Raw genomic sequence first — 24775 nt, forward strand, 5'->3', positions numbered from 1 at the left:
CTTTGCAGTGACAGCGGGCGATGAGGTGCCTGCTGGGAGCGGCAGAAGGTCCAAGCCTCAAGAACCTCTGAGCTACTGAAAGAACATAAGAAAAGCCTGCTGGGCCAGACCCATTTCTCATCTAACCCAGCAACCTGTTCTCCCAGGGACCAACCAGATACCTGTAGGGAACCTGCAAGCAGGATTCAAACACAAAAGCCCTCTCCTGTGGCCTCCAGCAACTGACATCCAGAGGCATTGTTGACTTGGACTATGGAACCAGAGCATAGCCATCATGGCTAGTAGCCATTGATAAGTCATCATTGATAGGTGAATTTGTCCAGTCCTCTTTTAAAACCTCCCAAGTTGGAGGCCATCACTGTCTCCTGTGGTGGTGAGTTCCATAGTTCAACTGTATGCTGTTTGAAGAAGTATTTTTTTATCTGTCTTTCCAACATTCGGCTTCATTGGATTTCCCAAGTTCTAAAGAGGGATGCGGGTGGCGCTGTGGGTTAAACCACAGAGCCTAGGTCTTGCCAATCAGAAGGTCGGCGGTTTGAATCCCCGTGACGGGGTGAGCTCCCGTTGCTCGGTCCCACTCCTGCCCACCTAGCAGTTTGAAAGCACCTCAAAGTGCAAGTAGATAAATAGGTACTGCTCCAGCAGGAAGGTAAACGTCATTTCCGTGCACTGCACTGGTTCACCAGAAGTGGTTTAGTCATGCTGGCCACATGACCCGGAAGCTGTATGCCGGCTCCCTTGGCCAGTAACGCGAGATGAGCGCTGCAACCCCAGAGTCGGACACGACTGGACCTAATGGTCACGGGTCCCTTTACCTTTGAAGAGGGAGAAAAACCTGTCTCTGTCCCCTCTCTCCAGAAGTTTTATAAACTTCTATCATGTCACCCTTACTTGCCACTTCTCTAAACTATAAAAAGCTTTCTTCATAAGGGAGTCACTTGATCTACTTGAACATTTTGGTTTCTCTTTTCTGAACCTTTTCCAACTCTACCAAAACTACACAGAAGTCCAAATGTGGTTGCACCATAGAATTGTAAAATGGCATGATGAGATTAGCAGTTTTATATTCAGTTCCTTTCCTAATGATCCCTAGCATCTGGAGGGCACCAATATTCATTAACGCTGCTTTGTCCTGAGTTTTTTTGCACAAATACTTAGTGGGTTCGTGTTGTCGCTTCTTCTTTCCTCTATCTCCTTCCATGTTTATTGGGAGGAAGAATCTTCCTCTTCTGCTTTGTGTGTCAGTAGGGAAACAGTTCAGGGCACCATCTCCATGGGGCTGAAACCTCTACAGCACCCCCATGTCCACAAGGATGGGGCAAGGAGGCCTGGAGGAATGCCGCCCCAGACTGCGCAGCATCAGCCTGACAGGCGAATGTCACGCATGCAACACCCATGCGTGATGTCAAACCCCCCCCCCAAAAAAATGTTGGGTGTAATTCAGTGCCTGTTTTCGGGGTGGGGGACATGGCCTTACTTATGTAAACCAGTAGCTTTCATTGTACAGCCCCCACACCCCACATCAGAAGACCCAGCAAACTGACCCAGCATGCATTTTGTGGCATCATAGATCTTGCCATGCAGCTATCAGCGTGCCTCTTCCATGGCATGAATCTGAGCACCAATTTGGTTTTTATTTATGGGGAGGTTGAAACTCTTTTTCTCCAGGAAGAAGCTCTGTTGTAAAACTGTATTGGTGCATAAATGTCCTGCTGTTTGTTTGTTTTCCTTTAAACACACACACACCCCTCAACGTGGCCACTAGAGGGAGCAGCGCTGGCAGGAATATGGTGCTCTCTTTGGCTGGTCTTGAAATCACAACGGCTGAAAATTGGGGTCTTCTGTGTGCTCAGTATTCAGTGTAAAGTAGGAATTAAAAAGTGGGCTTTTTAGTCTATTCCTGGGCATACTTTTACTGGAAAAAAAGTTCCAGCAACTTCAGTGAAGATTAATCCTTTATACCGGTATATCTTTATTCATAAGTAAGGCCCACTTTATTAAGCAGGCTTGCATTTGAAAAATGGGCAAACAGTACAGGAGACAAACACCTGGACATCCTCAAAGGCTTCTGCTGAAATTCCTCTGATTGCACTATTTTTTCCATTCTTGTGATGACCATCTGGAAGAGAGTTTTTAGGGAGAACAGTTGGAGAGGCCTTAGTGTCCCATCTCTTTCCCTGATGAAATGGCTCCTTCATTTGTAGTAATTCATGTTAAGAAATCAGTAATTAATATTGATAATTGGGTGCCTGAGTTTGCTTCCCCTTTCCTCCCCTCCCCTCCCTTTCCCCTTTCATGTCAGGTATTTTTAGAATGTAAGCCTGATTTTGGGGGGAGGGGGAGGGTGCTGCTGCTTTCATTGCTTCTAAGCTACTTTGAGAGCCTTTCTGGCTAAAGGGGAAAGTATAAATGTTTGAATGAATAAAAAAATAACACTCTGGACAGTGGGCAGTAGGAATGAATTGCAAATTCTGCCAAGATTTAAATAATTTCAGCAAAAAAGTTTGCCAATTGACCTTTCTTTATTTTTTTTAAAAAAATAAGCATCTCTGAATATACACCAGTTTACGTCATTTGTTTTTTGCAGAGAATTTTAGTTTTTTCTTGGCACAGAAACTGAATAATTAGTCTTGTGTGCATGTGGTGATGGGGGGTGGTTTTCTTTAGAATGCTGCTAGTCTAGGATCCCTGCCAAGAATAATCCCAGAGCCTTCACACCATAGGAATATATATATAGCTGCAATCGAAATTATTCAGTCCCCATTGCAAATCAGGTTTATTATCAAAATTTACTGACTTTCAGCTGTTTGCAATGAGCAAATCAAACAAAAGCAATTGAAATAGCTCAACACAACAGATGCTTCAGGTGGTTTCCCCCAAATTCAGCTGAAATTGCAACTTCTGGTGGCTTCTCCAGTCTCACCAGGGACGTCTTAGCCATTGAGGCTACTGGCACAAGGTGCCATGGCGCCATGGCCTGAGGAGGGCGCCTGCGCCCTTCAGCCCTGCCAGCAGCGCCGCTCTCACCCACTTCTTCTCAGGCTGCGGATGCCGCAGCCAGGGCTCCCTGGATGGCAGCGCCACACCGCCGCTATAGCCGAGCAGGTGGAGATGGAGCACAGCTGGCAGTGTCCCCACCCGCCCCTTCGCACCCTCCTGTTGCCCACTGCGCCTGGCCCTGCCCAGCGGAGTGCAAGGGGCGCCGGAAGGATCTTTGTGCCAGGGTGCCGGATTTACTTAAGGCGGCCCTGAGTCTCACTATTATTCAACCCCTTCATGCCAAGCATCTTTAGTACTTAGTAGAGCAGCCTTTTGCTGCTATGAGCTGCTGCAAACGAGATGCATAGCCAGACAACAGCTTCTGGCAGCGTTCCTGAGGAATCTGAGCCCATTCCTCCTGAGCAATGACCTCCAGTTCAGTAATATTATTTGCATGCTGCAGCCGCCTTCTTCAAATCCCATCAGGTGACTGTGATGGCCACTGTAGAGCCTTCCGGGACTTCTTCTGCAACCGAGCCTTGGTGGAAGGCTCCACCAAGGGATGCTTGGGATCATTGTCCTCTTGGAAGGTCCAATGACGCCCAAGCTTTAGCTTCCTTGCAAACTGCATGACATTTCCTCCTAGCATTTCCGGATACTTCAGTGAATCCATCCTGCCTTCCACACGCTGCAAGTTTCCAGCGCCAAAGCAGCCCCAGAGCATCACTGAGCCACCACCATGCTTCACTGTAGGCAGAGTGTTCTTTTCAGCATATGCTTCATCCTTCTTCCTCCAGACCTAGCGCTGATCCATGGCTCCAAAAAGTTCCAATTTTGTTTCATCCCTCTACAGAACAGAATCCCAAAACTTCTGTGTCTTATTTATAGGATTTTGAGCATATTGGAGCCAACCTTTCTTGTGCTTTTAGGTCAGCAGTGGTGTACATCTTGCAGTTCTGGCAGGGAAACCTGTGTTTAGTATGTGCCTTACTGTGCTCACTAAAACACACACACACACACACACCCCCGTGCATCCTGCCCCAGCCATTCTGTTGGCTGGTACCCACTCCCAGTCAGCCCTGTTCTCTCCCCCCCCCTAAAACAAAATAACTTAACTAATATAAAAAGTAAGCTAAAAATACAAATGCAAGTTAAAACTACTATTTCTCATAGTAAACCACTTTAAAACAACCCTCAATGAATAAAAATCGCATCCCTATTAAAATAGTAACTTTGTAGTCACAGGTAAGAGAGCATAATTACTCTGTATAAACCTCAATATAGATTCAAAAGATTCCCATATACCCTAAACCAGTAAATTAGACTTTGAACCCATTTATCCCCAGTATGACCACAGCACCTCCTACTACCTACCGTATTAAGTAAGGACTGGGTAGGGTTTTCACACCCAGGCTAAACTCTCCTTGCCAGTAGCTTCTACCTGCCTTAGCAAACGTCCCACAGGCTAGATATATGCATGTTAAACTTTCTTTCCAGTCACTGTTACACTAAGGAACTGGTAAAGGTAAAAGGACCCCTGACCATTAGGTCCAGTCGTGTCCGACTCTGTGGTTGCGGCGCTCATCTCGCTTTAGTAGCCAAGGGAACCGGCGTACAGCTTCCAGGTCATGTGGCCAGCATGACTAAGCCGCTTCCGGCGAACCACAGCAGCGCACGGAAATGCCGTTTACCTTCCCACCGGAGTGGTACCTATTTATCTACTTGCACTTTGATGTGCTTTCAAACTGCTAGGTGGGCAGGAGATGGGCCTGAGCAACGGGGGCTCACCCCGTCGCGGGGATTTGAACCGCCGACCTGCTGATCGGCAAGCCCTAGGCTCTGTGGTTTAACCCACAGCACCACCCGTGTCCTAGGAACTGTTACTGGGTTCTAAATGAGGTTGCAATTTCTACTGGAATAGCTTGCATGGTAATCAAACTCCTTTCTGAAAGAAATGCGGGAGGGATGAGGGAGAGAGAGAGGGAATTTGTAGCTCTCCATATCGGTGTAGTCATGCTCGCCACATGACCCAGAAAGCTGTCTGCGGACAAACACCGGCTCCCGCAGCCTGAAAGCGAATGAGTACTGCACCCCATAGTCGCCTTTGACTGGACCTAACCATCCAGGGATCCTTTACCTTACCTTTTCTCTATGCTAGAGGAAGAGGGGAACTTTGTAAGGAACCTAGAATATCCCAATATTTCTATACTCCTTGAGAGACCAGGGTTGAAATTCCTGCTCAATCATTAAACTCATCTGGTGACCTTGATGAGAGAACCATACTCTCTCAGCCTAATTTACTTCACAGGGTTGTTATGAAGATAAAATGGGGAGGAAGGTTTGCCACCTTGAATTCCTTGGAAAAGAGGTGTGATATAAAATTTATAAAATAAAACAAGGTTGCTTCCTATGAGAGTTATCAATACATTGTGGCTTTAAACACTTTGAGGTTTTATACCACCTTGAGGATAGGGGGTAGATTTCAGATAGTAATTTATTGTGTTCCGAAGTGGCTGAAGGTATTCACACCCAATGAGTTCATAAGTGCATAGATTTCGAAATACACAGGAGATTGGATCCAAAGGGACCCATGAAGGAATCTGCCACCCAAGGAGTTTAAGGAGCTGCCTTTTGGATCAAGTGGCAGGAAGACAGGCATTGCTGGAAAACTTTATGAAGAAGCCAAGTAGATTTGATTGTACTTATTGCTATAAATCTAATGTAGTTTATACTGAAGATTACTAATGAACAAATCGGTATTAGCTTTTTTCAAATGTATTGATTTTATGGATTTGGGAAATTGTGTCACTGCAATTAAATATTTTCTTTACTGTGTTTTGAAAGTAGCAACAGGTTCCCACTGTTTCTACAAGGGTACTATTCAGTCATTTCTTTTAGGCTCTTAATAAGACCCAAGTTGTTAATAAAAGTTATTTTGGGCCATTTTATGCATTGATTTTCATGGTGTGACCTTTCATATCATGGCCTATGCCAAGACACTTTTTTTTTACCTTTTCAGTGAAAATGAGGTCCTCACAAACTGACTCAGATACAGAAACAGGCTTAAGATGCAGCTTGGAATATGCATCCGTTTTAGTGTCTTAGTTGGCCAATGGCGTTTACCAAGAAGGGCAACTTTTTAAACAATTAAACTGTGACACTTGTACCAAGTTAGACCATTGGTCCATCTGCACGAGCAGTTCTCTGGTTCCCAAAAGGAGACTTTCCCAGCCCTGCCCGGAGTTGCTGGTGGGATGGATCTGGGACATTCTGCTGTGTAGAGCCACAAATCCTCCCTTGAATGTGACTTCAGCACTTTCATAAATGCAGAGCTGATAAGAACAACCTGAGTACTTTCTCTCAGTGTAAAGCAATTTATACCTTCATTGTTTAGTAAACATTTTGAAGCTGGGTTCAAATTGCTTTCAGTTTTGCAGTTTGAGCCTTTCTGTGATTTGTAGGCAATTGCTGCCATTTCGAAGATCAAGGTTTTTTTTGATCCAATCAGAGGTGTCTGCTAACGGATGATTAAAGGTGGGGGAGACAATTTTTGCCAATTTACTCCTCCCACCAGTAAACCCTCCCCCCAAGAAAAAGCATTCTCTAACCTTCAAACAGGTTTTTGGGAAACTGTAGTGATTACATGGCAGAGGGGAAATCATAAATGCCTCTTCCTGTCCACCTCTTCAAGCAGGCAGACTCACCAGCACAGTGGTGCTAGAAGGACCAATAGGATTTCACCCAGTTTCTATCCCCACCCCCACTCACCCAAGTTTTGGATTAAAGGCTATTTAGGTAAGTGGTGGGCTGCTCAGGAGGAATGTCTCTATGCCTATCAAATTGAGGAGCATGCCAGTGTTTTCTTCACCAAATATCTTTGACACAGTTCTGACAAATACACACATTGCTTGTGGTTGTAAACAGCGGTGGAGGAAGGGGGTGCAGTGGGGGTGGTCTGCCCCGTGTGTACCCACTGAGGGGGGTGACAAAATGCCGGGAGGCACTCATCGCGGGGCCTGCAGTGCGCCCAAGCCACGCATCTCTCCTGGGAGTGGTGCGGTGGGTCGGGCGCCTGCAGGCTCTGCGCAGCCCAAACGGTTCGCCTGCTGCCTCCCCCTTTTTTTGCTTGCAAGTACTTAATTTCAATCTGCCTACATATTTAATAGATAGGTCAACACCCTATGATTTTTAGTTGACCAATCAGTTAAATTTGCATACGAGTTAAAATAGTTCTTTGCAAGCAGAAGGCATAGCTTCCTCTCTTTCAGATAACATGCGTTACCTATTGACTTTCTGTTTCAACAGGAGGCAAAGTCTCTTCTCCCAAGTTGGTCCTCACCACTTAGAATTTTAGGTGTGCTTGTATTAAACTCACCCTAACCTTCTACATGGAGGTTCTGCTTAAACTCCTGAGCCTGGACTGGGAGGGGGTCCTCTAATCATCCCCCTCCAGGCTGCCTTTCTCTCAGCCTGAGCCACTGCCCACAGGTGGCAGGCACAGATGGGTGCCTTTCAGAGGGCAGGGGTCTACACATATGATTATAAAAGTTTAAAGCCTGGTGGTGGTGATTATGATGATAATAAACCAGTTAAAACCATTTATGAGCTTTAACAGATTGGTAAAGGCACCTGACGTTTGTAATTTGGCTGCAGAAGAATCTGCGAAACATTTTTAAAGGAAGCATAAGGATTTTTAAAATAACGAAGTAGTTAGCCAGCTGATTTCCAGCTTTTCCAATCCTACAGATTCCAGACCCAGACACCCACCTCTGCCTTGTAAATGAATGTGCAGAGCCTTGTTCCCCATCTGCTGCCTTTGCCTACAGCACAAGGAATCTCTTCTCCCCACCCCCACCTGGGCCTTGATCACAAAGGACGTAATTATTGTCTGCGGGAGAGTCAAGTACAAAGACAGTTCATCCAGCCTGACCGCCAATGCTCTATGGGCCACCAAAGATTAACAGCTGCTTCTCCTTTGATTAGGTTAGGTAATAACAGTTACTTTAGTTAATAATTGGATGGCTTCCCAGTCTGTGTAATTCAGGTTTAGGCTGTCATTTTTTGCTGGCATGTAGCAGAGCTGTAGTATTGGAAGGGAGCCTGTAATCCTATCAGCTGCCACTAAAGTCAGAGCAGATTCAGATCCATTAAGGTGTTGTGTCAGGTAGAGAAACAAAGAAGCCACACGCAGTCAAGGGCCAGGCTTTCTTCTGTGTCTAATCAAATCTGAACAAAATAGTTTTCTAAGGGTGTTTTTAATACAGCATACATATATGAATGCAAAGAGCTTTGTCTGTTTGGGCCTGCTATTTTCTTTCCTTCCATATACTGTATATACTTGAGTATAAGCCTAGTTTTCCAGCGCATTTTTTGTGCTGAAAAAGCTGCCCTCGGCTTATACTCAAGTGAGGCGGGCGGTGGGGGCAGCAAGAAAGAAGCCCTTTCTCTCCACTCGTGCCACTGCTGCCCGCTCACCCCAGTCAACCATTCCTTAAGAAGCGTACAAGAACAGCGGTTCTTTACTCTCCCCAGGCAGCTTGTTCCATTCCTGAACTGCTTGCATAAATGCAAACTTGGCAAAGGAGGAAGAGGAAGGAGCAGCCGAAAGGGCTGCTTTCGGGCTGCTCGTTCCTCCTCCTCCTCAGCGGCAAAGGTGAATCAGCTTATACTTGAGTCAATAAGCTTTCCCAGGTTTTTGTAGGAAAATTAGGTGCCTCGATTTATATTCGGGTCGGCTTATACTCGGGTATATACGGTACATATTTCCTATCTGCAAAAACACTCATAGCGTTTCACAGTTTAAAAAAACAGGGAGCAATTCAATTTTTTAAAAATACAAAAGAGGAAAGAGCACAAGTAGGGAAAAGGAAAATAAGCAAATTCAGATATTACAGCCTCAGTTCTGGCAGAGGAAGAGCCACATGGCCTTTGGTCAGACTAATCATGGGGGTGCACATTGATGGAGCCAGATCTGAGAGGGGATGAACAAAATGGCAATTAGAATAATAAAATAATATAATTGTAGTTGGAAGGGACCCCAAGGGTCATCTAGTCCAACCCCCTGAAATGCAGGAATCTCAGCTAAAGCATCCATAACAGTTGGATAGAGGGGGGATAGGGTGAAGTGTGTTAAGTGCAGAATATTAATGCTTTGTTATGGTAATCTGAAATCGGAGGGTTAAGACATTAAGTTTTATTTTAATTTTTAACAAGAAAAGGGATATTATTATTTTTTTGTTATTAGCAGCAGTTTAAGGGAAAGAAGAATAGCTTAGATCTGATATAAGAACAATTTGTTAAGATACAAAGTTATGTTATTAATTATTATGGATTAAGATGATTTATTCATTTAAGATGATTGTTTAGATTTGAATTTCTTTTTAAAATGAATTTAATTTTTTGAGAGATGAAGTTATTAAAATAGAATTTGGTTTGGGAACCGAAGGAGAGAAGGCAGGGGAAGTCAACTGTAAAGATTCGAAACTAGAATTTTTTTCTGTATGTGTGTAAAAAAGAAGAAGAATCGTGGTTATGTCTGTTTTTGTTTTGTATAAATGTGGGTGGGTGATGGTATTATTTGTTATGGAAAATACCAATAAATTCTTTATAAAAAATAATAATAATAAAGCATCCATAACAGATGCCCATCCAATCTCTGCTTAAAAAACTTACAAGGAGGAGAGTCGCACTGTCTAACGGCTCTTACTTACAGAAAGTTCTTCCTGATGTTTAGTTGGAATCTCCTTTCTGGTAACTTGAAGCCATTGGTTCGGGTCCCACCCTCCAGAGGAGGAAGAAACAATGAGACCCCCTTGAATCCAGAGATTGGTGCCACATGGCCATTTCTGCCTGTGGTCACACCTTGGACAGTGGCGAACTCAAAGGTGCTTTTATTGCAGGGTGAAGCCTTTCTCCCCCCAGCTCTGCTCCTGACAGAGACTCCAACCTAAGTGCTTTCAGGATCAGGACTTCTGGTTTAGAAGGAAGCTGAGGTTGAAAGGTCTACCCTAATAACTCTCTTGCTGTCAGGCTAGTGCTTCCTGTTGCTTGCCTTGTCTGTCTTTCAGATAGTTCTTCTGCTATGCCAGTAATCCTGTCTTAGGCTCCAGTGCTCTCGCCTTTCCCCCTAGCTAAACAGCTCTCCTCATCTTGCTTGCAAGCCCATGTCTCCATGAACACCAACTTCTGTCTTTGGGCAAGAATGGAACAGCTGCTGCCTGTTCCAGCTGTGGCAATAGTTGGATGCATAGGTCTTTTTCACATGGATCTCTTTTCTCTTTAGCTGGAGATGTCAGGAATTGAACTTGTGACCTTCTGCACACAAAGCATGCGGCACCTCCCCTGTGGTCCCTCCTCACTTTGAGCTGGTGGAACTGGTTGTGTAGTTCTCTGTGTCCTGGTCAAATTGCCCAAATGTCACCTAAGTTCATACATTCTGTGTGCAGACTTGGCATAACCAAAAGCAAACAATCCCTAAAGCGAGGAGCATGAATCATCGTAAGAAGTGAGGCGGGGGCGGGTGGCGGGTAGTAATAAGGTCCTTTTGCTTTGCATGGCTTGGTTCGTGTGTTTGCTCATTCACAAGAGAATTGACTATAGGTAGTTCCCACTAGTGGTTGCCAAGGTTTCTCCAAAATAGAGTCAAAGCAAGAGGTGTTTCTTTTTCTTTCCCCCGGTTATCTGGCTAAGATCCAAAGAACTTTGTGACTGGTTCTGCACACCCATGGGATTGGTTTACCTTGCTCAGATAGCTGCCTCATATGTCTTGGCAAACTTCTTTTGAAATGGAAAGGACTTCAGTGGCATGGAGGATCCAATACCTGGAAGTCAAAGAACCCCACTAGCTCAGTGGAAAGCTTGGTGCTTGGCCGAACAATTTGTAGTCAACATTTTAATCAGGCACACATGCATCATGACCAGGCATTGAAGAAACATGATCTCACGGAAGGCAATGATGGCCACCAACCAAGAAAGAGAATTAAACAGATTCACGGAGGAGGAGAGGGATGCTGGAAAGCACAGGAGGGGAGAGGGCTCTTGTGCTCTGGTCCTGCTTCCACAGGGGCATCTGGGTGGCCACAGTGGGAGCAGGATGCTGGACTGGATAGGCCTCTTTTGGCCTGATCCAGCAGCTAGCTCTTCTTACATCCTTGAGGGGAGTTCATGTCTAGTTTCTCAAGGGGTTGCTGCATTCAAATATGTACAAGAGTTCTATATAGCACTGAACAGTAAACTTGTGCAGACAAAACATTGCCTGATAATTCAGTAAAATACTTGGACTCATTACTCTTACTTTTTATGTTTTCAATGCAGAATACAGCAGATCAGGTTGCATTTCATGTGGCAGGGGGATTTACAGCCCTGGAACAAGTCCTTCAAGTTGTGACAACTTCGGCCAATGTGAACACAGTTTCACGAATCCCTCTGAAGTGAGTAGGATGTTTTTTCACTTGCCTTTTTTCGTGGTCAATAAATTAACAGCATCATTGGTGGCTAGAATTATTTTTCTGGCTCTTGTTCTATCTGGCCTTCCTGTTTATTGATCTGTAAATTATAGTTGGTTTGCAGAGGGTTTTATACGGCTGTGTCCTGCTTTTGAAATCTTGTGTGCAAGGCAGGGCAAGTTTTTAAGCTATGTATTTATTTCAAGCTATGCATTTATTTAAAATGTCTATATGTCACCTTTTGAGACTCTTTCAATGCGGCTTACAATGAAAACACAGAAATACAATGAAACTGCTGATAGATAAAATACTAGATGAGACTAGACACAGGCAACCCTTCTAAAATTACTAAAATATTAAAATTATTTTAGATGGCTTTGAGTATATTTTCACACGCTTGGACTTGCAGTTGTTGCGTATTTGTACAAAGAAAGTTATCTTGTCAGTCAAGAGCATAGGAAGATGCTGCCCCAAATCTATGGTAGGTGTCAGCTTGCCATAGGTTCCATTTTGTGCCCACATGGAACCACTTGGCAGCTGAAGCGACTTCCTTTTGCCCCAGCCTTCCTCAGCACCGGCCGAAAAACTGTTCTGCCATCATGTGTGTCCCCCTCCCCTGGAACTGAGAAGCCACCATGGGCAGGCTTTCCTTTTGACTTTTATTATTTATGTTGGTGGGATCTGTTGCAGAAGCTTTGTGTACTTGTGATCTGTAATTTTGAAACGATTCTTGTTGAAACTAGAGGACTCATTGAAATAATTTTGTGTTGGGCAATGGTTTTGAAACCCTACAGGTTTTGAATACCTTTGCAAATTATTTTTGGTTCCCTCCAGTCTACCAGATTGTTGTGTATATGCAAGTCTCATTTCACCCCACTGCATTCCCCAGCCGTACCCCCTTCTAGTGCTACCTCATCCTCCTCTCCCTTCCATTGAAGTAGGAAGAAAAGAGGGAGGACACATGCAAACTGTGGAGGCAAGTTTTCCTCCCATTTCTACTGATGGGGAAAACTGGCATCTAGGCTGAGGGTATGTAGAAAATGAGCAGCAAAAGGGGGAGGGGAGGCACCTGAGAGAAATGTGGAACTTAAAAGAAGGAAGTTCCTAATGAATGCTGAACTTCTTTCCAAGTTGTGTGAATAGAGCCTTTTGTGAGGGAGGCTGGATTTCTATGGTGCCTTTGGCAGTGATTCCAAGTGCAGGTTCAGGGCAAGCATACAGTTAATCATGGATAAACCTTGGCAAAGACTAATTTCAGGGCTTCAAAAGAACTAATCTTAAAAGGAAGGATCCTATGTAATTCCAGTAGAAGCCTACATGGGCAGAACGCTATATATCTCACAGTCATTGCAGTTACTGATTTTCAGGGTCACCATGATTATATACGATGATCCTCTAGATTTCAGCGGTCATGAGGCACCAGAGGTTATTTCAGACGTACCTGAAAATTCAAATAGTTTGTAAAGGTACGGGGCAGCAATTTCCTACCTATCTTTTCCCTTCCATTGCAACAGAGAAGTGCTCTGGGTGTGTGTTGTGCTCATGTCAGGAAGAGAAAACAGCCTAATACTTTAGGAGGAACAAATGGTAGTGTGAATGGAAAAACTCCTTTGTGACTAGTGCTCAGTTTGCACACAAACTGAAGCAAAACTATGGCTCAATGAGCATATGTTAGTGTGGGGGTACCCAGAGCAAAAATTGTGGTTGCTACACTCCCTGCTCTCTCCTCCAGCTGTGCTGCCTGGAGCTAAGCCATGGTTTGGCTTAGACTTACAGTATTTACAAACCCAGCCTTGTTCGTTTGTCTTGCAAGCTGTAACTGAGGTTGGTTGTTCATCTTCTGCTTGCAATTTGCTTCGGGGAGACAAAACATGAGCCCAAGTTGACACATAACACTAAACCAAACCATGACATAGCTCCAGATAATGCAGTGGAGCTGGGGCTGGAGTAGGAGGGAATCAGCATACCCACAAGCGCTCTCTCTCTCTCTCTCTCTCTCTGCCATGGTTTGTCTTAGCACTGCAGGTGAACTAGGCCAGTATTAGTTAAGGTTAGTCTTTTCCACATTGTCTGCTGTAGCTTTGTAGATTGTTGTACAGAGGAGTTTCCATTACACAACTTTCTAAAAATCATCAGAGGTATTTCCAATATGGATACCAAGAGCAATAGGCACATGCCAAACATCTTGTCCACGTTGTTATATAAGTGAGGGTAAGCTCTTGTCTGCCAAGTATAACACAGAACTGGCAGATTTATAAACCCTTTTAAAGCAAACGACTTAGAATAAAAACCCTAGATGAGGCCCTTCAGAGAAACTTTTCAGTCATAAATTACATTGACGTTCCAAGAAAATATGATAGAGATGATATGCTTATGCAGTTTACGCAATGATTTAAAAACACCAGTTTAGAGATACTGTGACGTGCCATGGAGAAAGAACTGTCAGGTTATATGAGGGCAGCGTTTGGGTGCTGAGGAACCCTTCCGAGGTAATGGAAGCCTGCCACAAATTGTTCCCTTAGCATATGGGGAGCCTCAGGGAAGGGGGTTCTCGTGCTGCTGGTGGTGACACGTGAACCCCCAGCGCCCCTTGCGTGGAGCTGAAGAAAGGAAAGGACCAAGACAGAATGAGAGCTCCAGGCAACTTGCAGGCATGGCTTGGGAGCCAGGGAGGCTGTCAGGTGTTGGTAGGAGAGGGATAACAGGCAATGGAACTTGGCGTAGTGTGGGATTGTATGGCAGAGGTCCCTCGCTTCCCAAATCTATCCCACTAAAAGGTATTCCTCCCACCTCAGCCTGGTGCCGCTCCTTGTGAAATTACTGCTTCTAAGCAACTCTTACATCTGAAGGGGTCTTCATACTGCTAGTCCTGCCAGGCCTCTGGAGGCGGGTGGCTGGAGGGCCAAGAAGGAGAAAAGAAGGCAGAGGGATTTCTCAAGAGAAATCTGCTCTGGAGGGAGGAAAGTGAAGCAAACTTTTTGCCTGAGCAACACCTCTGCTGGAGAATCGGCATGCAGGGCCAACTCAATTCTGCATTTCCCAGCAGTGTCTGTTCCCTTTGATGTATCCCATACAATCTTTCCTGATATTAGTTGTTTCTTTTTGTTTCAATTGGGTTTTGTTGTTGTTGTTGTTGTTACACATTATCCTTTAAAAAAGAGAAAATAAAAGGCTCCAGTGGTATTTTAATAATACAGTGGTACCTGTAGATGCGAACGGGATCCGTTTCGGAGCCCCGTTCGCATCCTGAGCAGTCCGCAACCTGCAGCGCCACTTCTGCACACCCGTGGGTTGCGATTCGGCGCATCTGCACATGCGCATGACATCATTTGACATGCATGCGCCACCCGCCGAACCTGGAAGTAACCTGTTCCGGTACTTCCGGGTTCGGCGCGTTCGTAACCCGTGCCGTTCGCAACCCGCAGCAAACGCAACACGAGGTACGACTGTATACCTGTTTATGTCTCCCTTAGGAGTGGATGTGAGGAGATTATATGCACTGTTATCCTCATCTCTTTCCCCAAAATCCTGGCAGCATGGGGCAGCTCAGAACCTTAATCCAATGTCTACAAGATAAAGCTTTATTTTAGCAAAGGTTTAACGATATGCCTTTTGTTTTGGATTTGCTGGTATTATTAGATCAGCAGGATAGACAGTGCTATGAAAAAGGTTGCATTTGTTCATGAAAGATGAGGGTTGGTTCCCTTACTGCCCTCTGATAAAACATTCAGCCTTATAAAATAGAGGATACGTTTAATACTATGCTATTATGAGCCATAGAGATGAACAGTTTTATTTGAGGCATGTGCAGAAAGTCAACAAGAGCTGCATATCAAAACCTACAAATGAATGTAAGAAGAGGATTCACATAGCTGCTGCCGAGTGTGCTTGACGCGTGTTTGTGTGATAAACGATAAACGTTGAGATATCTGGTGCAGAATTGTGATTTGGCTAGGAGTAATATATTTAGATAGACATTTTATCCTGCGCTTCTAGTGCCTATGCATTACTCAGGGTGGCTTATAGCAATTTAATGTAAGCAGAAAGACAGGTCTTTGCCTCAAGGAGTTTACAATCTAAAATTCAACACAGGGGAAACAACAGAGCAAAGAGAAGTGGATGCAGTTTATTTACTTACTGCATTTATAGGCTACCTTTCTGCCATTTAGTTCCAGGCAACATATATATTTCTCTCTCTCTCTCTCTCTCTCTCTCTCTCTCTCTCTCTCTCAGAGAGAGAGAGAGAGAGAGAAACAGCTGCAAGAAAGACTTGTGGCGTTTCCTGCTAAAAACACAAAAGTCAGGTGGTTCAGACAACTCATACACAGATTTATAATCGATAGTGTTTGCTGTAGGAAAAATGGCTGTCACCCAGAGAGCCAGCTTCTTTAGATGCCCCAAAGGGCTTCTTTCCCCCTTTGAACATTAAGCCAATGTGCTGCATCCCCAACTGCTTTTGAAAACCCAAGTAAGAGGTTGCCATGTGTGGCTACAACTGTATGAAACAATGCAGGTCCACATCCTAATTGGACACACAAACTAGTAATTATTTGGATCCTGGCCTATGTCTATATAACTAATAAAATGACAGATTAGGGTAGTTAAGCTATGGAAATATTTCAACTTGCTAGAGTGCTTAATCACTTCATTACCTCCAAATATTTCATTTTCATTGGAAGTTGGGAAATATAATCAACCTTCATATAAATCATACAGATTTCTATTATATATAATGTTAGCCAATTAAATCTGAGGTTTGAGAGAGTGTGTATGAGTGTGCACATGCATGCAAGTATGGGCAAACAGAAGCACTCTATTGTTTTTTATTGTTTTCAAGGTACAGTACTAAAGATTCAAAGCTTTTCTCTGTAGCTGCATGGCTTGGAAATTCACTTTTAAGGAATGGAATACTTGCATTTATTACCTAATTTAAGATTTTGTAGGGAGATTGGCTACAAATCCCTAAAACATTTTCATGATTTTGCGTTTTGGAGCTATTGGGTGCATTCACATGTTACAGTAAGCCATAGTTGATGGTTTACCATGAACACATGTTGCATCCACTTCCCTCCTCCCCTGGCATGAGCAGGAGTGACAAACCATAATCACTGCCTAGCATTATCTCCAAACTGAGGATAGTTGCTTGATTCACTGCAAATCATGGTGTGTTTCGAAGTCTTGTTCTTGACTTAGCAGTTGTAGTTGGAGCAAAACGAACAATGATCCATGGTTTTGGCCTAACACTAAGCTAAGGATCATGATTTGTTGCTCATGCTAGGGAAAGTGCAAACCTCCATGTTCACAGTAAACCATTAACTATGGTTTGCCATGATGTGCAAACAGGGCCATAGCCAGACTTAAAATTTGCACAACCATAGTAAATTCTATGAGGTTTCCAATTCTAAATTTTTTTTCCTTCCCCCTTTTCCTTTGACCTGAGAAAATAAGCAGATGATAAATGTGTTGGGCTTCACACAAGTTGCTGATCCGAAGCACGTGGAAAACAGTAGCCTATCCATGTGTCTGGGCCATCACCTGTGGCATGTAAAGGAGTTTGCACTGATGTAGCTTCAGCAGTGCTACTCTGTGCTTGGCAAGTAGAGAAGAACATCTTGTTCTGCCAGACATCAAGTTATAATTTCATTATAAATCTTTCTTTTAAAATATCATAGGAAACTGTCATAAGCCAGGTCAGACTGTTCATCTGTCCTTCCCAGGGTTGTCCTTCCCATAGTCTCAGACAGAAATCCTTCCCCATGGCCTGCAGCCTGGTCCTTATGGGGGAAGGTGCCCGGGATCAGCCAGGGAACCCTCTGCCTGAAAAGCATGTGCTCTGCCATGGAGCTCGGGTGCAGCCCAGTGTACAATGCGCCCAGTTCCTACCACATGTAAACATGCTGTGAATCAAGTTGTAAATAGTTTCTTGCAGCCAAATCTTATGAAAAATAGGAGGGATTTACTAGAAAAGCACAACCATGCATCAGAGGTAGACAGATTGTAGGGTTCAAGCTGATTTAGGGAACCTAAGACAAAGCAGCCACCAATCATATTACATTCAACTATTATAATAAGTTCTTTGTATGCTGGATTTGCTTTGAGGTGTGTGATTCTGGGAGGGGAAAATAAGAAATGCCCCAATTCACTAAATCCAATAAACTGAAACTCAGTCCAGATAAGACGGAGGCAATGTTAGCAGATGGTTCCCTAGACCAGATAGGTGGAAGATTGCCTGCTCTTGATAAGGGTTTCCCTCCCTCTTAAGGAGCAGGTATGTAGCTTGGGAGTGCTGCTGTATCCACTGCTGCTGTTTGAGGCTCAGGTGGCCTTCTGTCAGCTTCAGCTGGTGGCGCAGCTGCATCCCTCTCTGGACAGGGCCTACACTCTGGCAACCTCAAAGTTGTATTGCTGCAATGCATTATGCGTGGGGCTGCCATTACAAAATGCAGTGGCCAGATCGCTCACCAGAACAAGCTGGTTTGAGCATATAACACCAATCCTGGCACAATTGCACTGGCTGCTGATTAGCTTCTGGCCCCAATTCAGAGTGCTGGTGTTGACCTTACAGAGATCAGGACCTCAATACCTTAAGGACTGCCTCTCCCCATACAAACCAGTCAAGACCCTGCGCTTGTCATCTGTGGCCTTCCTTTGTGTGCCTTCTCCCTGAGAGTTTCAGAGGGTGGCAGCAAGAGAACAGGCCTTTTCTGTGGTGCCTTGATTGTGGAATGCTCTCCCCAGAGAGACTCGCCTTGCACCATCGTTACATGTCTTTAGGCACCAGGCAAAAACATTCTTCTTTACCCAGGCCTATGGCTATTAAATATTCTATGGCCTGTGAAAGGGGGGGGGCTATTATTATGAGGACTATTTTATTATTAGGCTGTCTGTATGCTTTTTACTATGGTTTTATCATTGATGTTCTGTAATGTGTTTTTAATGTTGTACTGCACCCTGGGATCTTTTAATAAAGGGTGGTATATCAATTGAATAAATCATAACCCCATTGGTGCAGCGGTAAAACTGCTAGCATATTTGCAAACCTCTGCAGGGTCCGGTATGGCTTCAAATTAGATGGGGAACTGCATGTTGAGATCCCTGCATTGCAGGGCATTGGACTAGATGATCCTTGGGGTCCCTTCCAACTCTACATTTTTATAATTCTATGAACAACATACACGGAAAGTGGGATTTTGCAAACCTTTGTGTTTAAGTGCGGGGGTGTGTGTCTTGTTTGAATTCATAAACCATTTCATGTTCATCTCAGGGACCTTGTACAGAAATGGTAACACTAGACAGCTGTCGTTTCCTTAATAAGATTAAAATTAAGAAATTAGTTTGCCGACTTTAATCTGCCATTTAACCCTGTAAACCACCTGGGACCTGCTCTGCTGCCAACACTTTGCATTCTGAATTTAAAAATTGTATCTCTGAACCTGAGCTGACGACATTTCTGAATATATTCTAATTATTGCTGTCTGAGGTTAACAAGCTTATACTGCTTGTTTTCTGCCTCCATGTTGTAGCATAGAATAAATGACAGGATTTGCCTTTGCCGCCTTGGTTCAAATGAACTTTGTTTTTTCTCTTTGGCACTTTAGTTCCCCCACCCCACCCTTCACAGAAGGATTTCTGTGGGAAACCATGAATGGGGGTTGTTGGTCTAACAACCGCAACATGATAAGAGTGATTTTGAAGTTCCTGAAGTTTTACCAGTTGGGAAATGGATGCGTGTGTGAGTTGGCTTTAGAAATGTTGCAGTAAAACAGCCAATGTGTGGACTTTAATTCAAGATAAACAATTAAAAACATTTTCAAATACATTTATTTTTCCAACTGTATGTGTTTTAAATTTATTTTTTGTGTTAAGCAAAAACATAGAAGAGGTTATTAATAAATGACAAATCTTGATTGATGGCCTTGAATGATTTTTAAGAACAAACTACCTATTATCCTTTATAGGCAGGATATGTTGATGTGCAGCTGACTCACCCAGATTCAAATAAACTGTTGGATAACCACACTGCTGAGTTACTATTGGAACAATGCCTTGTTTTTTGTTTCACAAATTTACTTTCTATGAAATATTTCTCTCCTGCCTTTTGAGCATGAGATTTCTAAGGTTGTGCAGAAATAAAATGCTAACTTAATAGTATGTTGTTAAAAATGGAAGCTGGCTACTTTAATAATGGTAGGCAGTAATCCACACAGAAGTGGGAATAATTAAATATCCTTAAACATCTGTGGAATTTTCGTTTAACCTAATATCCAAATGTGAAAGCTGGCTCCAGGTTTGCGCAGGCCCAGTCTGGGCATGATGGACTTACCTTGCTGTGTCAGCAGCACTCTAGGCAGTGCTGAGTGGCTGTCCCTGGACACCCTTTTTATTTCCCATAATGCTCCAGAACAGTATTGACTCCATTATGGGAAATGAAAAGAGTGGCTAGATCCAGATTTTTGGCACTGCTTGTAGTCCCCGGATTTTGCGGGGGGGGGGGGTTAAGGGAGGCCAAGGTCAGGTGGCATCTGTGGGCACTTTCAGGGCAGCTGTTTTTCCAAATGGCATAGTCACCTGGTAAATCAGAGGATTGAGTTGCAAGACGTTATCTCTGGTTGACAACCAGGGCACACAGAATGAGACCCACTCTGAAGTTGTCAGGAATTGGGCAGGTCTGGCAGAAGAAAGGCAACTGGGCAAAGCAAGGACATAACCTTTCCTATAGGAATCTTGACAAATAATCCAATTACAGACCCTACTGACAAGCAAGTATATACCTCGCACTTGCTCAAATGTCTAGTGGTCACTGTAGATGTAAGATTTGCTTTAACTAGCCTTCCATGGGTGTAGACAAGGAGGGACAGCTGCCCCCCATCAAGTAAATCAGTACAATCCCAGAACTGAGGTTCTGCCCCCCCCCCCGACATAAATTCTGGCTTCACCCATGTACCCTTCCCTAACTTGAAGGCTCTGGATGGGTTGCAACATCTTGAAAACCTATGAACAAAGCAAAGGTTTACTAATCCTAACAAGGTTAAAGTAAAAACAAAACAAAATAAAAAATTCCTTCCAGTAGCATCTTAGAGACCAACTAAGTTTGTTCTTGGTATGAGCTTTCGTGTGCATGCGTATCTGAAGAAGTGTGCATGCACACGAAAGCTCACACCAAGAACAAACTTAGTTGGTCTCTAAGGTGCTACTGGAGGGATTTTTTAAATTTTTTATTAAGTTTGTTTTTGGTATGAGCTTTCATGTATCTGAAGAAGTGTGCATGCACACAAAAGCTCATACCAAGAACAAATTTAGTTGGTCTCTAAGGTGCTACTGGAAGGAATTTATTTTATTTTGTTTTGACTATGTCAGACCAACACAGCTACCTACCTGTAACTGGAACTATGGAAGGTTAAAGTAAAACAATTCCGACACTGCTTTCCTTTTGGCTACAAGAAGCCATAGCACAAACAGAAACTTGGCCATGGATTTTAATTCTTCTTCTTCTTCTTCTTCTTCTTCTTCTTCTTCTTCTTCTTCTTCTTCTTCTGTCAACAAATGATTCCTGATACTCCTGTTTGACAGGGATATGTCTGCTCTTTTATCTGCTCTTTCATAAAGAATTGCTAGAATATGCTCAGGTTCAGGGGTGGCAATTGCCTCCCAACCTGACCTCCTGGCACTACATAGCACGGCAGAAACATGATAGAAAGATTTGGGTTCCTGTTCACAGGAGAGAAAAGATAAAACTGGAGGGTGACAATAAGAAGGTCTATCCTCTCCTTGGTCTCTCCTCTTCCTGCCCAGCTTTGTCAACAACTTGGAGGAGGCAGGTGGGGTCAGAGCCACAAAAGTCAGGGGCACAAACTCCCCAAAGTCAATTTGCCAACCTCTGCCTTCATGTACATCACGTTTGCCTTTTAACTAACTGAAGGAACCGCTGCGACCTTTGCAAATTACTGCATTAGCTGTGCCCAAAGTGCCAGAAAGAGCATGTTGCCACAAAAAAAGAAAAAAAGTTTTCAGAAGGCCTAAATGGTTGACAATATAGCAGTTTATTCTGCTTCACTGCTGTCTGACATCTAGTGTAGTCATTTATAACTGTATGCAGCTTAGTACAAAATAGCTGCCTTTGTGTTCCTTCCACACTCTTAAGAGGTGTAAATGGCTCCCTAAACTGTGGAATAAGTCCCAGTTGTCTGTAAGGTGATTGGTTATGACCTTTTGCATTCTCAAAAGTCATTCAGGTGCATTGGCGAGGTTCTGGTTTTTGTTTTGTTTCCCTGTTTCCTCTTTTGTCACATTGCACCACTTCCCAGGTGATGCCTCTATGAACTGGTCCCAACTGAGCACTGTCAGTTAGACAGGAAGATGGTGCTCATGTACCCTTGTCACTGATGATTTTTCAACAAAATTGACCATTGATTGACTCTTCCCTAATGCTACATTTATTGTAAAAAATGGTTACATGACAATGGCAAAATGCTAGAAATGTCTGCCGTGATCATTTGCAGATGCTCTTTTATTAAGGATTTGTAAAACATGTATGACTTTAAGGGCTTTTGTATACATATGGAGCCACATGTGTTTCACCCTTTACCTTGTTGTGACCTGTACAAAGAGGCTGAACCTTTAATGAATCTTAGCTTTCAGAGTTTTAGTTTTATGCTTAAATTTTGGCCACGGGGCAGCTGCTGAGACTGCCATGGACAGGCAGAATATTTATTTATGTGTATACTGCCCAAATAATGATGTCCTCTGAGTGGTAACTTTTCATAGAAAGAACCACACTGTTCTAAAATGAGCCCACATTGCTCTATGAACATAGGGATCACGCTTCATGTGATCGTCTTAAAGAATAAAGGTTTGCACTCTCAAATTTTAGGATGTTGTGTGCATTGCAAACAATTACCCCATTTAAATAGGCTGCATCTGAGGGACAGGTGAGAAAGCAAGAGCCGCAAGTACAGCTTGCCTCCACCCCTTGCAGAAGACCTTCGGCTGCTGAGCAGCGACTCCTGGCTGTGGGGACAGTGCTCTTATTATTCACATCATCATCAGGCTGGACCTGTGGAGAAGCAGCCCAATAATCATGGAACTCTCTCCCTTTGGAGATTTACCTAAGAATCTTACCAATGAAACTGGAACTATGGAAGGCACCACATTGAGCCGCATGATGACTATGGCAGACCAACACGGCTACCTACCTGTAACTGAATCTTACCAAAGTATTTTAAGTAATTTGCTAGACCTTTGAGGACCACATTTCACTTGGTCTTTTTATCTGGAAATTCATTTTTTTATTTTATGGGTTCTTTCTTTCCTCCTGTTGTGTTCCATATTCAGAATTTGCTTTGTCCTTTGGCTGTGGTCTGCTGTTGGCATAAAAGTCAAGCTCAAAAGATGTCCCACAGAGCCATTGATTCATAGCACATTGATTGGCAATTTTCCCTTAAGATGATTAAAATTTCACTTTATCTCTTAGGTCACTCTGCAGTACAATAAACGCTTATCACCTGGCCTGCAGTAACTGTGTGGAAAACTGCACCTATGTTTTGTTCAGCAACAAGATTACATTTTTAATGGACCTCTTGATGCACCAGTTAATGGTATGTAATGCTTTAACTTTGAATTAACTGTTAGTGTCATAGTGGTGACTAGAAATACCTGATACAGTATAACTGGACCACTTACATCATGGATGTTGTGTTTACTTGATTTTACCAATGTGATGCTTAGCTGCCAACCTTCCCTTTTTTGCGGGAAATTCCCCTATCAGTACTATAATCTATAGTATAGTACTGACAGGGGAATTTCCCGCAAAAAAGGGGAAGGTTGACAGCTATGATGTGATGTGCCGACATTTGTATCTTCCTCTGACACGTAAAAAGAAGCAGGATCAGGAGCTTGCAAGTTTGAGGAGGGCAGCAAAGGGAAGGAGGGGCTCAAACCACAACCCCATCATCTGTAAAGTAGGAGTCAACATTTTGGAAAAAAAGGACATTTGAGTGAAGGGACTTACTATTATTCTTATTAATAATAACACTGTAATTACATTTATCAGTTGGTTTATACAGTAAAAGTTCTCAAAGCAACATGACAAGGTAAAATACATCATATAAAGCAGTTTATACCAATGAACAATACAAGATGTGTAAAATGCTCACCCAACAACATATTAATAGGAATAATTCGTACCCACCCCACAATAGATGAGCACCACCATAGGAAACAACATAAATTAGTCTGGGTATACAATAAAAGTCCTAGCCTGGTGCCTAAAGGCTGTCAAGGATGGCACTAGGCATGTTTCCCTGGGGAGAGCATTCCACTGACAGGGGCCACCACTGTGGTCAGGGGGTGAAGCCAAATCACGTTCACTGCTTGCTTCCGCATAACTTCCCTCTAACTGCTTCCACTTGTTCCAGCTAGGGCAGGCATCCCCAAACCCAGCCCTCCAGCTGTTGTTGGACTACAACTCCCATCATCCCTAGCCAACAGGACCAGTGGTCAGGGATGATGGGAATTGTAGTCCTAAAACAGCTGAAGGGCTGAGTTTGGGGATAAGTGGCAAAAGGAGACACTCTGTAAGGAGACAAATGTTTAGGGGCAGGGGCGCATTTGCCTGAAAGAAAGCTGACGTCCGCTTTGTACATGTTGGGAGTAGACTTAGGTTTGTTGCCCTCTCACGTAGTTCAAGTCTTGGAATTCACATGGGCTATTCTGCATTCTGTTTTTAATACATGAAAATGTCTCACTTATTCTGCATCTTAACAGGTTTTGCAAATCAAAGGGGGGGGGTGGAAGAGAAAGACAGATACATTTTAATGGGGAAACTTTTAACTTTCACTTAATTTCAGATGTCATTAAATATTTTATTAGAAACTCATTTTTAATTCATAGTAACCTCCTCATCATGAGATATTTAGTCTAGGACTGCTACTTATAAATGGTGTGTATATGTTTTCATGAGCCAAGCAGTTTGTTAATTGAAAAGTTATGTATGTGCCTTGAATAATTTACATTGCACAGTTAGAACCAACACACCATAGGACAGTTGACAAACACTTAAGAGGAAGCCCTCATTGTTGACAAAAGGAAACTGAACACAACTTGTAAATTCTGTTTTTCATGCGTCACATGCACATTTGCCTTCCTCCAGCTCTTTCCTTGAAGAACTGAAGTATACAGTTTGAGGTTGCTTCCACTTAGCTCTCTGTGTTGTACGTAGGAAGCCACTGTATGGTTGTACGTCCTCTGCTGAATGCACAATATACTAGTTTGAACGACTGAAGTATAAAAGAAATCCACCAGCAGTTAATATGGTTTGATGTCAAAGGCTTATTTCTGGGCTCAGATTTCATTCA

At 43.4% G+C, this 24775-nt stretch overlaps 1 protein-coding gene across 3 annotated transcripts in view; it reads left to right on the forward strand.

Moving 5' to 3' along the window:
- Positions 1–24775, forward strand: part of SCAPER (S-phase cyclin A associated protein in the ER) — a 199250-nt gene that overhangs the window by 113116 nt on the left and 61359 nt on the right. For all 3 annotated transcript variants that reach the window (XM_033160917.1, XM_033160918.1, XM_033160916.1), the window contains 2 exons: positions 11293–11408; positions 22894–23017. In XM_033160917.1, the coding sequence (XP_033016808.1) occupies positions 11293–11408; positions 22894–23017 (240 nt within the window). The remainder of the gene's footprint in view (positions 1–11292; positions 11409–22893; positions 23018–24775) is intronic.

The sequence above is a fragment of the Lacerta agilis genome, chromosome 9, assembly GCF_009819535.1.
Source record: "Lacerta agilis isolate rLacAgi1 chromosome 9, rLacAgi1.pri, whole genome shotgun sequence".
Taxonomy (NCBI): Eukaryota; Metazoa; Chordata; class Lepidosauria; order Squamata; family Lacertidae; genus Lacerta; species Lacerta agilis.